A 14572-nucleotide genomic window follows, 5' to 3' on the forward strand; every position below is an offset into this window, starting at 1 on the left:
GGATTGAAAGGATTGTACCAGAAAAATCTGAATCCTGTTTAATGATTGAATTTTGAGTGTTAATTCTGAGATTAGTGGATCAATAAGAGGAACGTCACTCAAACCTGCAGTTGTTCTAAAAGGAAAACATCTGTTCTACATGCATCAGCGGCCCCCATCGTCTCCATGGACACATGAAGTAAAAAATACACAAAACAGGACTTTACAACATGAAGCAAACAAATAAAAATAGAGTCTAGAAGCAGCTCCCATATGAAGTGAATAAGAATGAGTCAATGCCTGTTGGCAATGTTTAACATCATTTTATTAGCTGACCAAACAAACAGCTAAAGCCAAGAAAACAAATCTTTATGATATGTTAAAAATAATAATAAGTTTTCAGGTTTTCCCATTAATAACCTTAATATAAAGGCTTCAACACACCCTGTAACCTTCCATTTTGTGGGACGTAACAACTAAGCGTGATGAACGCTTGAACAGACACCAGCTAAAACAGAGCTAACCTGTTCTTTTCAGCCAGTTGTTCTTCAAGTATTAATGATTGTTTTTCAGTCATCTGAGGTAACACTCTAGGTTTCATCTTCATTTGTAACAAGAGCAACGGGAGCAGGTGGCTGGTCGGCTGTTCTCTCACCGTGAGCCTCTGTTGTCATAGTGATGCTTCTCTGTCAACCATGAAGAACACAGCTCAAAATCCTTTGATCTGCAGATATTTGTTCTCTTTCAGTTTGGTTTAATGTTGACCAACAGGAAAACCCTCCAGTATTTGTCACATTATAGTTGTTCTCGGTGGGGACGGCCGGTAATGTGGATGAAAACTACTAACCTTCATGCTTTTGTGCAAAGAGGAATCGAACTGATCGGATTAGCTAAGTGACCGATCGATTGATCAGCGGAGCCCACTGGCTGAGAGATGAGGATTATTTCAGCTGTGCAAAATCCTGCAGGATCCTAAAATCTCATGTCGAAGCAACACAAGTGTTTCTGGCGTCATTAACATGTTGGGTAGAAGAATCCGGATTATTGTGAACAACATCGATGCCAGCCTCTTCAAGTAGTGAGGGGTAATGGCTCCTCCCCCAGTTCCAGGGTGCCCAGCCTCCCTGGAGCATCACTCTTCAGTAGTCCATCCCTTCATCACTCTCACACCAGTCTGAGGGGGCGTCGGTGCCAAAGTAACGATCCCCGAAATTCCCTTTGGGAAAAGGCAAATGTGAGAGGGGTAAAAACAGAGATGGATGGATGGACAGAGCTCAAACTGATTTGGTTTAACCTTTAGAATATAGTCCCTCACAAATCACATCATAGTTACTGTCAGAAATCCAGCATTAATCATAATTCCTGGTTTAATCCAAGAATGTCTTCTTCCAGATTTAGAGATTTAAACTTGCTGTTTGCTAGTCTAATGTATCCACAACGCGTCTGTGCTGAGGTTTCAGGTTGTGTCCTCACCGATGCCCGGAATGATGTGGAACTGGTCGTTGACCTCCTTGTCCACGGCGGTGGTGATGATGCGGACTCTGGGGAAGGCGTAGGCCACGGAGTGGACGCCCATCTCAGCCATGAGCAGAGACAGCAGGAAGATCTTGTCCTCTGCAACGTCGTGGTCCTTCAGAAGACGGCAGAGACGGGAAGGAGGGCTTCAATCACCTTGTCAACATCTGGATTCATGCTTTTATTTGAACCCTGTGGACCCACCAGCAGGACTCGGATGGCCATGAGCGCCGCAGCTCCTGTGGAAACGGTGCTGTCCATCAGGATGACGTAGTCTTCGCTGATGTCTTTGGGCAGGCGAAGGTAGTGAAGCTGGGGGGTGGCAAATAACAGACAGAGATCAAGACAAAGGTGACCTTTGACCCAGATTACAGAGCACTTTTCTAAAGGGTTTTCAAATAACAATAATTTATTCTGACAGAACGTTGAGTGGAAAACCTGCATGAACCTCCAAACCCCAGATTATTCTGCTTGTACTAAAATACATCACATGACCCCGCTGACCTCTGGTTCTCCTGTGTTGTGGTTGGTCTGGATCAGGATCTTTCCCAGCCGGATGTCCTTGCAAACAGCCATCAGAGCCTGCTCCATCGTCTCTCCTGCCCTGAGGATGGAGACGCCTGTGATCTACACACACACACGCACACACACACGATGAAAACAACTGAAGGATGGATGGAAGTCAGTGTAAACTCTTAATCAAGCCTTCATCAATGACATTATTGCTTAAATATGCTCACTGTGCTGCAGACCTGAGAGGAAAACTGAATAACTACAGTTTTTACAGCGGTATAAAAGTACAGTCACATTGCAGGAACAGCAGAATCATCATTGTTGACCTGCCAACACCTTTAAAACTTCTACACCTGCTTTTACTGCCAATTAAATTGCAAATCAGGTTGTTTGTATGTGGGCAATATTCTCCCTCCCAGTAGGGGGCGCAGTCGCGTATTTGTTTAAACCCACTTACTCTCTTTCCACTGAGCCTTTTCCCATTATAGACGCCACCCTGAGGCGTCTCCACGGATACGGACTGGAGAGAGAGCAGCAAAAAGTAAGAGAGGAGAAAAGTGCTGCTGCAGGTTAGTACACACACACACACACACACACACAGACAGACAGACACACACACAGACACACACCTTGAGAGGCAGGAAGGAGAGGGCATGTTCGATCAGAAGCCTCATTAATCTCTTTGAGTAGAAAATAAACTCGTCTCTGTTCGTCTCCTTGTTTCTACAGGAGGAAACAGAAGTCATGAGCAAAGACAATCATTCAAAAGTGTGTGTGAGGGTGTGTGTGTGTGTGTGTGCTGACCTGATGATGGTGTGCATGCCACGGACCTGCGGCGTGCTTTCCATCACACTGAGGGTTTCTGGGAGGGGCTGTCCCTGGTGGGCGGAGGCCAGGGCCGATCTGGAACGTGGAGGGACGGATGCACTTCAGATTAAAGGATGAGCGTCAAAACTGAACCACATCATGAAAACAACCTGCCCCTGCTGCAAAGATGGCTGAAATCTGTGCACGGTAACCAACAAGACCAAGCAGACGTGCCAGAATCTGGTCTTCAGCTTAAGCAAATATCTCAGTCCACAAAGATCATCTCAGCATCTGCCAACCTCAACACACAAACCAAGGGAAGCTAATCTGAGGCTAGCAAACAGGAAATGGTGAAAAGTGTTCAAACACAAGCTTAAAAAGGTGGAAGAGCTTCTGCTGCATGCTCGGCTTTAAAACATGCGTTCCACTTGAAGTGAAGTTTGTAAAATACAGCCATGGTTTGTATGACCAGAATCTAATCTGTCACCTGTCTGACGCGGCGTCAGTGTCGGATCCGTTACAGCTGCCACATCAGAGTTTTGATTAAACTCTAACTTCCTGTTTGAGATGCTTTCCTGGGCGTTAGCTCTCATGTGCCCCACGATAACGTAAACATGCGTCAGTGGCATGTGATGGTCAAAGAAAAAAGAAACTCAGATGGTGGCCATATGTTACAAATTGCACCGTCGTCTTGGAACTCGTTTAGTCAAACAATCATTGAGAGCCTCACATATCCCAGCGCAGCTTCCTCTGACGATGACCACGCGTCATATTTTCAACGGTCAGGATGGAGAGGTCAGGAAGAAGACAGAAATATGAAGAAGAGAAAAGTGTGATTAGAGATTTACTCAATCAGGACCGAGGAGCTGACCAGTTTATAGAACCTCCAGATGAACCACCCTCCAACAGGAGGCTGACGCTGCTTCTACTGCTGCACATTCAAACTCACCCGAGTATTCCCCCTTCTGGCAGAACCTTTACACCATAAACACACCAGCAGTTTGGTTGTTTTTATTTATGTCATGGTCAGTGCTTGGCTTAACCTTCATCACCATCAAAAGGATGTAAATCAAACTACTTCCATCCATCAAACCACATCTTCACCCAGCCTCTGAACTTCAGTGAGGTTTCACCTCCTCTTAACACATGTTTGAAACTCAATTAGTATTTAAGGTTAATTAAAGTGGGAATGACCTGAGATCTCTGAACTACTGCCACACTGTTTAACCACAGAACAGCCCTCCGATATAGAAAAGAGTGAAGGGTGTCAACGTTATTGAGGATCTTTGTTAAATGTAAAGGCATGTTAGATTTAAACATAAATAATGTTATTATTTACAGAAATGTAAAACAGAAGGAAGAAACAAGTATGCTGCATCACACACACACACACACTCACACACACGCTGATTTGATTCAGATGCTTTGGGTTCTCTGAAAGAAGCAGACAAGAAAGAAAAGGTAGAAAAAGTGTAGTATAAAATGCAACAGTCGTACCTCACAGTGATCTCACGCTGGAATGGTTACACAGCATTCAGCCAGGCAGGGGGTTGTGTGTGTGTCAAAGAGGCACGTGTGTGTGCAAGCACATGGGGGGAAAAACACAAGAATAAGACACCTCATACAAGGGCAAAAGTTGTTTGCTTAAAGCCTAAGTGGGGTTAATTTAACAACCTTAGGGTAAATGTTCCAATTTTCAGTACATGACACGATATATTAAAGGCAGAAAGAACCATTATTGTGTGAACATAAATGTGTGAGCATACATGAGTGTGTGTGTGTGTGTGGACTCGTCAGCGTGTTAAATATTTTCTGTGGTGTGTTCACCTGTTTTACCAGCAGAGGGAGCAATTGTGCAATCAGTGACGAGCACGACCCAGGGAGGGTTTAATGAAGCTAAACTTTTAATGTAAATTTTTATCCTGTTCAAACAAACGATGAGTTCAGGAAAACCCGGGTTAAGTGTAGATAACTATCTGTACCACAGATCTGACTAATGCTGAATTTTAAACTCAATTTTAATGGAGACTCAGCCCAGAGCATGTGTCAAGAGGACAAAGGTATTTTTCTGGAGCTTCTCTAAACCAGATTTTATTCCCAAAGCACATTTCGATCAACTAGTCTGACCTGGTTTGTTGCTGCCTTCTGTGTGAGTATTTTTGAGGGTTATTCTGACATCTGTGATCAGCATCTGTCCTAAGCCCTGAGAGGTTTGGCATTATAGAAAGCACCCCAGGACATCATCACATCACCTCACAGCAGCATGGGCTCTCTCTGATGACAGAGATGAAAAAGGAGCACATGCTACAGAGAGATTCTTCTAAAACCCACAGCAGCACCAGTTCCCATCGCTTTGGAGGCTGAAATCACCAGAGTTGCATGTTTCCTACCTTCTCCAGCTGACTGTGAACATGCTGGACAATCAGATCCAGAGCTACGAAGTTTTCTCCACCTGCGAGACCCAAAAGCAAAAGGGCTTCATCTCAGACGTGCTGGCTGAGAGAGGATTCCCAGTTGTACCAGTACAGCCCACACTCACCTCTGGGCACCACGATGTCAGCTGACTGCACCGTGGGCTCGATGTACTGCTCAAACGCCGGCTTCACAAACTTATTGTACTGTTTGATGATGCCGCTGATGTTCCGCCCACGCTGGGAAATGTCCCTCTTGAGCCGCCGGATCAGACGGATGTCAGAGTCCGTGTCCACAAACACCTTCATGTCCAGCAGCTGGCTCAGGAAGAGGAATATCACCAAGGAAATGTTAGCAGAATGCTACATTGCAGTTAGCATCCCCACTTGTTCAGTTGATATTAATATTATTATCATCATTACTGTTCATATCAATATTAATGTAATTTATTTTCATAAATATGTTTGTTGTGTGGGGGATTTAACATTTTTCTCCTTTTGTGGCTAAAATGTGGCGACGGGTGTCGTTGCAGCTGAAATCAACGAGGCAGAATCCACGAAGCAGTTGGAAAGACTGGAAGCACCGCCGACACTAGGAGTGTTTTAGAGGACAAGAGCGCACGGCTGCAGCCATTACTCAGCTGCACAACCAGCGGCGGTAAATCTGACACGCTGACCAACCGGAGCACGAAGGCACAGCTGTCGGCCTGCTGCAGGACGGGAATGAGCGCCGTGTTGTTCCCAGGGGTTAAAGAGCAAAACGGAGGCTTTCCATCATTTTTCATCCTGACAACAACCAGCTTCTTTGGAAAATGGCGGGATTTTATTGAAGTTTGGACGGGTTTTCCTTTGAATCTGACAGAGCGTCAGGCTGTCATCTCCTCAGACCAGATCCCACCTTCAGCTGCACTAACGGACTCCAGGACATAATTAATCACAGTGGACGCTGGGGGTAATCAACTGATTCAGAGGGTAATTACATGCACAGCTGGCTCTCAGGGGAGGCTCTTATCACCACGCTCCAGCACACACACACACACACACACAAAGAGGAGAAAGCAAAGTGAGACCACCCACACGTGAGGGACTCTTACCTTCAACAGCTCTTTGTTGGCAAACGCCAGGATGCCCTCAAAGATGACCACGTTGGCGCCGTACACGGTTTTCTGCAGGCAGAAATGGAAGGTTTTCTTTCACATCAATCAAAACTAAACTACCTCCTGTGCATGTTGGGCCACTTTCTCAAGAGAGAGAGAGAGAGAATCGTGAAGGTAATACGAACAGGCGACAACCAGACGTTACAGGCCAGCCTCGCGCCATCTTCAAACATCCGCATGAAACATTGCAGCTACGTGGGAAAATGACCTCAGAAAGATTAATGACTGTTAGAACCACAGTAAATGCTGCTGAGAACATCACAATCCTATTATCCAACATTGCTGGACCCAATAGACTGGACACACTTATTGATTCTGTACGTGCACACGTGTGTGAACGCTAAAGAAAAGACTCCGAATGAATCGATTTGTTCATTTCCACCTCGCAGAGAGAAGATTTAAAGGGTCTTTAATGTGTTTAAGAGACAAGGTGACCTACTCTTATTCACCAGAGAAGAAGAAACAACCAAAACTGCTTCCTACAGAAACAGAAGAGAAGTCCGGAGGACTGTTCCCAGCACCCTCAGAAACTGGAGCGTTCATTACATTCACCCCCTACAAAAGGTCCAACAGACAGGCTGGGCCACGTGTTACGGTGCTGGATTCCCCATGCGGACCTGCGCCTTTCAGCCATGAAATTACTCTGAAAAAGAATCAGAGGAGGTGTCAGGAGAGACACAGCCCGATTGATTTCTCACATGGCTTGAGGAGGGAGAGTTGGGCTCTTTCCAGGGTTTAATGTCCAGCACCCTCAATAATTAGCCAATTAGCAGAGATCTCTAGAGTAATCCATCCTGGGGGGGGTGGGGGGTGGCTTCACTGATGCCCAACTGTGGTGACAGTTTCCACCAATCCCAGCTGAAAAAAATGCGGTTTCCATGGAGATGCAGGATATTATTAATTATTAATCAGTGACCTTTTTAGAACCAAAACTGCATCCAGCTGAAAAAAAGCAGCGTTAAATCTTTCTTTGATTAAAATACAGGCGAGGTTCCCGACAGACGGCGAGCCCAGTCCTCGCCGTGATCTTACCCATTCTTTGCGCCTGCAGTGAGACGTGAAGTCATAAACTGGCACTTTGACGCTTTTCCCCTTCTTCAGCTTTCTGAGAACGTTGACCAGCAGCTCAAAGTCGAAGGCATCGGGGTGGTCGAAGTTATACTCGTTCTTGGCTGCAAGCTCCTCCTCCTCTGGATTCAACACCTAGCACACAAACATAACGTTCACAGCCTGTTTGGTGATCTCGGAGCCCGTCTCATGAAAGGTTCTAGGCTCCACATGAGGAAGCTAACGTGGTGTTCCAAGTTAGGCAGCGGTGGGTGTACTGTGAAGCCTACAGGTGACCACCAGGGTGGTGCGGGCCCCTCCTGTGGGGCTTTATCAGGCTCCAGACGTTAAAAGATACTTGTACCTTGTAGAAGGAGTCCATGGAGAGCAGAACCACCCAGGGAACGTCCAACGCTTCAATGATCTTATTGGCTACTGTGGTTTTACCAGATGCGCTTCCGCCACAGAGACCTGCAGCAGATTAAATGATGATGACACAAACAGGTTCTGTAGAGGAACTGAATCGCTACAGAGCTACTAATGCTGCATAAATCACACTTGGCAGATGCTGCTGCTCAGCTGCTCACAAACAGTAAAAAATACCCGATAAAACCCACCAGCACATAAAGAATTCACAGCAGAGCTTGGCTACTCAAAGACTTTGTTACGCAAAACAAAACTCTCAATTAGCTATAAAAGGAGAGGAAGCAGGAAACATCCTCTGGCATCCGCGAGGCTTCGGCCGAGACAACAGGCTGAGGAACCACTCTGCCCCTCAGCCTGTTGTCTCGGCCTCATCTCTGCAGAGAGGCTAAAACCACGGTGGTCCTGGGGGAGCAGAAACAGGCCGGTGTGGTTCACAGGAACCCTTGAAGAACCACAGCTCCCGTCGGGCTCCCTTTCCCATTGCTGTGACTCATCCTGAGTGAGATTAGCATCATGTGTGAGGGTAAGTCAACATGCAGTCAACGCTGAATACGCTGATAAAGTGATCCCTGCGGCCACTGCTGCCTTTAGCAAAACAGCAAACTGGTCTCAAACCCTTCAGACTTAAGGGACACTAAACAAAAACATCAATGGAACACTTCAGTTTTTTGCTCCCATTTTTCATGAGCTGAACTCAAACTCTTTTTCTACGTCCAAAAAAGGTCTTTTTCTCCCAAACACTGTCTAAATCTGTGACCGGCAGCATGAGTACAATAAAAGGCCTCTAAAATGTGCAGTTGTAATCACAGCCACAGATGTTGTTCTGAGGGGGCGTCTGGCTGCAGGAACGTTCACCAGGACTGCTCATTTCTCCACCATCAGCCGTCTCCAAAGGTGTTTGAGATCTTAGTACATCCAAGCACAGACCAGGTGTAACCCAGGAGCTCCACGTCCAGACTGGCCACCCACACAGCTGCTGCATAGCCAAAGAATTTAGGCACAAATCATCTCAGGACTCAGATTCACCACAGCTTCATTTCCAGTTCTAAAGTTCTCATTTTTAGGGTTGTAGGGAATGTAATGGCAGCCATATAACGTGTGTCCTGTGTGTCTGTGTCGGTACGCCTGCAGCTGGGGGCTTCTGTGCCTTCTACATCCTGTTATTCTCCTTTAAGTCAAATGACTATATTCCCCTTTCTGCTGACACCAGCTGGTTATTCTTTCATTCTCATCTAAATGTGTGACTTGTGACCACAACATTTTACTAAAACAGCAAATAAACAAGAATAAGTGCTTGATTTTATGGGTCGGCATACAGTTGAAGAGTGTCCAACAGACCCTCCTGCAGCTTGTGAGCAGAGTCAAGAACAAGAAAATCTAGAAGGGGCTCAGGGACTCCTCCACCCAGGACAGCACCGCTTAAACCGATGCCCTCAGATTGGACAAACGTAAAGAAAATTCCTGCTTTAAAGCAAACACATTAACCTACATCTACACAAACCTCCATGATTCAAACAGGTATTTAAGCCTGAGAGGTGCCGCATTGCATTTTACCGTGCGTGCACAATGACAACGAAGGCTTTATTCTCAATCAATACACCCAGAGATGTGCTGCCTCACCGATAACAAAGGCCTCTTTGAAGGTCGTCCCCGTGACGTTGTACCACGGCGGTCTGCCAGCAGTGTAGATGGTCCGTTTGTTCGTCCGCAGCAGCGGAGGTTCCGTCTTGGACTGGCTCGTGGTGCGTTTTGGTGGCGAGAGGGACGGGGTCAAAGGGCAGCGGGGGGCATGGCTTGTGAGGCCGTCCAGCGAATCATCTCCGCTCCCACTGAGGTTAAAGACAGCAGGGGAACACACAGTGCCATCACTGCCAGGACCTTCAGGCCTTACTGACAACCAGGACTTTACATGGCTGAGTCTCTGGTCGCACCACCTCAAAGGTCACACAGTGCACCTTCATTTTCTTTACTCCGGAGGCCATCAGATTTGCCTTATAAGCTCAGAACTGTTCCCTCACTGCTGCGCCACAACAGGCATTTAACTCAAGCATCTGTCCTGCGGAGAGGCGCCCGAGAGAGCCCAAACTTCAGTATCTCTCTCAGATCTCGTCTCTCCACAGGGAGAATCTGCTGTCGGTGTGGTTGAGGGGGAGGCAGGGGAACTTGCCAACACTCCCCAGGAAATCACATCGCTGCCCTGGACACAACAGAGATGGGCCAGCTTTCACATGAGTAAGGCTGTCATCACATGGCCGGACACAATATCTGGAACACTTAAAGATGAAAACACCCATTCTTTCAGACCGCTGCAGGTTTTTCCCAGGCATGGAAGGTAAACTGCACTGGGATTTACACTATGATGTTGAAAATTAGCCTTTTCCACCCGGGTGTGCAGCATGGCTGTCAGCCACCTGACCTGACCTCCTCGGAGTTTATTACTGATTATGATTTAAAGGAAACTCTGGCAATAGGTTAGCAATAGCTGGCCTTAGCTGACGAGACTGTAGGCTGTGCTGCACATTGTTGCACAGGAAGTAGGTTGGTGCATGATTGATTTTGGCCCATGAGGCGATGCCAGAACAAAAGCGAAGGCTGCCAAACACGTTCGGGTCAAAACCCGAAGCCCAGCAGGTCAAACCTCGACTGGCGTGACGTTCGCTTTTAAATGGCCTGGGACGATAAAAGAGCCAGAAAAAGCAGATGATGTCGATAGGAGAAAAGGCTGAACAAAAACGCCTGGAAAAGATTTTTAATTAATAATCCTTGAATTTTTCTGGGCTCAATCTTTGTTATGACGTTTGCTGCCCAGCCACGCGAGCAGTTCTTAGGTATGACTGGCGGTGCTACCTAGCTAACGCGATTAGCCAGCTAACGGTGTCCCGCTCCGGCGTGTCGCCCAGCTGCGAGCGGTACCACGAGCATCGCATCCTTCAAATGTACCTGTCGGTCCTGGACGTCGACGTGTCCGCTCCCATCCCATCATGTGCCGGACGCTGCTCCGCGTTGCTGTCGTTCATTATTGCTGCCATCTCAGCCCGGCGCCGCGCGGAAACCAAACAATGCGTGCGTCATGACGTCAGACGACGTGCTGCGTTTAAGGTCAATGGGAAAATATCGCTCACGTTCAATATCGTTCAACTTTTGCAATCAGATGTGGAATCGACAGCACGCGCTGTTGCTATGACATCACAGATCTTGAATTTAAAAAAGTACATTCGTTGTGTTTTGCGTTTGCATGCCTTCCTATAAATTTAGGCCCAAATCGGTTTTATTTCATTGCGTATGAATTTTATCTCCGCTGTGAGTCAATTATTTATAATTGTAATGTTTCATTTTAGTGGTGTGTAAGTGCAAACAGTAATTAAATACATCAACAACCAGAACTCAATAAATAGAACACTAACATTGAAAGTTGCAAAAGATAACATTTACAACGAACAAAAACAGGGTTAACACCAACCTGAACCCAGACACACTGCCACAAAGCATGCTGGGAAATTCCCACACTGACCCTCCCCAACACGCTAAATTATTTAGGAATATAGCAACATTTTAGTATAATAATCAGGATTTTTGATTTTACTCACCAAAAATCCTGATTATTTCTACACAAAAATCCAGCCTTTTTTTTTTTACTCAAGATTTCAATTACTCTGTTGTGCAGATTATCCGTGCGTTTCAGTTCCATCAAGAAGTCCTTTTCTATCGCTGAAAGTCGAGCCTGCCCTGTCGTATTTCTGGCATAAGTTTTAATTCGCTTTAGGGCTGAGAATGTCCGTTCAACAGAAGCAGTAAACACGGGGATGGTCACCGCCAAACAGTCTATCAGTCTTTTTAACATTTCCCTATTTTCTTCACCTTTTCGTTGCGGAGCTCCGTTTCCGTAAAGGTCAACTGTTCTCTCCTGCCCAAGATGGCCGAGGTCGTCATGCATGGCCCTCATGACCATCTCCCGGAACTCCTTTGGCAGAACCATCTGACCGACTGTCTGTCCAGAGGATCGTTTACTGTAACGGTACAGCAGTCCATCTTTCATGGAAAGCTTTCCAGCCTCTCGCTTCAACCTTGTCACCGCTGGGCTTAGGTTTGCTTCACTTGGCCAGCATCCGGTTTTAAGAGCCTTGATGGCTGGTCCAATGACCTCATCTTTCTCTTGAGCACTCCTGAGGCTCGCCTTTCTCAGGAGTTCAAGTGACTCCATGTGTGTTGGACAAGCATAAACATCAGGAACGCAGTGGGAAGATGCGCCAAGTTGGGCAACATAAACAGGTGTATGGCGGTCAGTCTCTGGGACGCAGACTTTCTGACAGATTGTCTTAACCGCAGACGGAGGTATAGTCACCCAACCATCACCATACGCACCTAGCATGTTTCGTGACAACAGGTCAGCATCAATGTTATGGCGACCAGGGCGATATTGAACGTCAAACTCATATGTCGATAGAGCAGCTAGCCAGCGATGGCACACTTGACACACACACACACACACACACACATGCATACAACACACTTACACACACACACCCACAAACAAGCTGAGACAAGCTGAGACATGGCTGGGCACCGAGACCTGAGGCGAAGGAGACGCCACCTTTGGAGGCCCACCAGGCCGAGGGAGGTCACGGTCCGTGACCACAGGTGGTACCGCCACCCCGACCCGGACAGACCGGAGGCTCCATCGCAAAGCAGAGCCCCCTAACCACCCAGGCCAGAGTCGACAATGGGACAGCACCCCCAGCGGTAGACCGGAAACATCTCCCAGCCTGGCAGGCCCCCATGAGGAAACACCATGAGGAAACACTGGAGCTAAAAGCTGAAGGACTAAAACAGTAAATGGGATAAAAGGTATAAAAGCTAAAAACTGAGAAACTAAGAACTGAGGGAGTAAAACATTAAAAGTATCAAGTAGAATAAGGATAAAACATAACAAAGCATGAGAACATAAGAGAAATTAAAAATAATCAGAAAATCAATTAAAGACCTGATTGAAAAGGTGTGTCTTGAGCCTCTTTTTAAAAATCTCAACAGTCTCTGTGGCCCTGAGGTTCTCCGGGGACCAGTCGGGGACCATAATAACTGAAGGCCGCTTCCCCGTGCGTTTTAGAGCTTACTTGTGGAATGGTTAAAAGGCCGGTGCCGGAGGACCTCAGAGTCCGCAAGGGTTGATAGAGTAAAAGCAGGTCGGATAAATAAGTCGGGCCAAGACCATTAAGACATTTAAAAAGTAATAAAAGAACCTTAAAATCAATTCTGAAACGCACGGGTAGCCAATGCAGTGATTCTAAAACCGGTGTGATGTGCTCCCGCCCTCTGGTCCTCGTCAGCTGAGTTTTGTAATAATTGTAGGTTTGTGATGCTCTTTTTTGGAAGACCAGAGAGCAGGGCATTACAATAATCTAAACGACAAGAGATAAAAGTGTGCATCAGCACCTCCGTGCTGGCCTGAGAGAGAAACGGGCGGACTCTGGCTATATTCTTCAGGTGGTAAAAACCTACCTTGGTTATGTTTTTGATGTGTGGAATAAAACTAAGCTCAGAGTCAAAGATCACACCCAGATTTCTTACAGATTGAGATGGTTTAAAATCCTTTAATTTTGGTAAAAGTTTCTCTCTCTGACCTTCAGGACCAATGACTAAGACCTCTGTTTTGTCCTGGTTGAGCTGTAGGAAGTTTTCTGCCATCCATGACTGGATATCTAGAATACAGATAAAAAGGGCATCAACTGGCCCTGTGTCATCAGGAGCCACGGCGATGTACAGCTGCGTATCGTCAGCATAGCTGTGGAAGCTGATGCCGTGGCTCCTGATGACGTCCCCAAGAGGAAGCATGTAAAGATTAAAAAGGGTTGGACCTAAGATTGACCCTTGGGGAACCCCACATTTTGTCTCATGGATTCTCGAGGAGCATGTATCCATACTTACAAAGAAGCTTCGATCAGTAAGGTAGGAGGTGAACCAGTTAAGAACAGTACCAGAGAGGCCGACCAGGTTCTTCCGTCTATACAATAAAATATGGTGGTCTACTGTATCAAAGGCGGCGGTCAGATCCAGCAGAACCAACACCGTGAGCTTTTTGTTATCTAAGTTACACCTGATGTCATTTAAAATCTTTAAAAGGGCTGTACTCTGTACTGTGGTTCATCCTAAAACCAGACTGATGCCTCTCTAAAATGACGTTTGAGTTTAAAAAAATCATTCACTTGGTTAAAAACAAGTTTTTCTAAAATTTTACTTAAAAATGGTAAGTTGGATAGAGGCCGATAGTTATTTAAAACGCTGTGGTCAAGATTGCTCTTCTTCAGAAGGGGCTTCACCACCGCCATTTTAAAGGAGGTGGGGAAGACACCCGTCTGAAGAGAGCAATTCACCATATATAGAAGATGTTCCTCAAAGAATCCATAAAATGTTTTAAAAAACGGTGTGGGAATTGGGTCTAAAAGGCAGGTTGTGGGCCTTACTTGGGAGAAAACTCGACCAAGTGTCCTCGCATCAACCAGGACAAAACTCTCCAGTGTCTCCTCAGGTGAAAGCAATGATCCAGGAGTGTTGTTGATTAAAATTTGTTGTGATAAAAGACTGGATCTAATAGCATCGATTTTACTCCTGAAATGGTCTGCAAAGGTCTCGCAGAGGGTGTCAGTTGTTGTTGTGAGACACCTATTAAAATTACCATTGGTTAAAAGCTCAATTGTGTGGAATAGAAATTTGGGGTTGTTT

At 46.2% G+C, this 14572-nt stretch overlaps 1 protein-coding gene across 3 annotated transcripts; it reads right to left on the reverse strand.

Moving 5' to 3' along the window:
* Window positions 1–282: 282 nt before the first annotated feature.
* On the reverse strand, window positions 283–10993 carry LOC101075096 (uridine-cytidine kinase-like 1). 3 transcript variants are annotated; one of them, XM_029849246.1, is made up of 15 exons: window positions 10796–10993; window positions 9476–9684; window positions 7794–7900; window positions 7415–7585; window positions 6320–6391; window positions 5354–5543; window positions 5205–5266; window positions 3545–3564; window positions 2812–2910; window positions 2637–2730; window positions 2465–2527; window positions 1999–2121; window positions 1699–1806; window positions 1453–1609; window positions 283–1195 (listed from the first exon to the last, which is right to left on the reverse strand). In XM_029849246.1, the coding sequence occupies exons 1-15, from the start codon at window positions 10882–10884 to the stop codon at window positions 1119–1121; spliced, it is 1641 nt and encodes a 546-aa protein (XP_029705106.1). In that variant the 5' UTR covers window positions 10885–10993; the 3' UTR covers window positions 283–1118. The 3 variants fall into 3 exon arrangements, with proteins under 3 accessions (XP_029705106.1, XP_029705107.1, XP_029705108.1); XM_029849247.1 differs by lacking the exon at window positions 3545–3564 and adding an exon at window positions 4312–4328 and having other exon boundaries at window positions 1054–1195; window positions 10796–10990; XM_029849248.1 differs by lacking the exon at window positions 9476–9684 and having other exon boundaries at window positions 1054–1195; window positions 10796–10949.
* Window positions 10994–14572: the final 3579 nt, after the last annotated feature.

The sequence above is a fragment of the Takifugu rubripes genome, chromosome 16 (genome assembly GCF_901000725.2).
Source record: "Takifugu rubripes chromosome 16, fTakRub1.2, whole genome shotgun sequence".
Lineage (NCBI taxonomy): Eukaryota > Metazoa > Chordata > Actinopteri > Tetraodontiformes > Tetraodontidae > Takifugu > Takifugu rubripes.

What these genes read in the sequence shown, in the direction of transcription:
- LOC101075096 (XM_029849246.1), bottom strand. Translation starts at nt 10,884, where the DNA reads ATGGCAGCAATAATGAACGACAGCAACGCGGAGCAGCGTCCGGCACAT. An exon ending in AGGAAGCTGCGCTGGGATAT is followed by an intron (nt 2,911 to 3,544) that starts GTGAGGCTCTCA and finishes TCCACGTTCCAG; the next exon opens with ATCGGCCCTGGCCTCCGCCC. An exon ending in AAAGGCTCAGTGGAAAGAGA is followed by an intron (nt 2,122 to 2,464) that starts GTAAGTGGGTTT and finishes GTGTGTGTGTAG; the next exon opens with ATCACAGGCGTCTCCATCCT.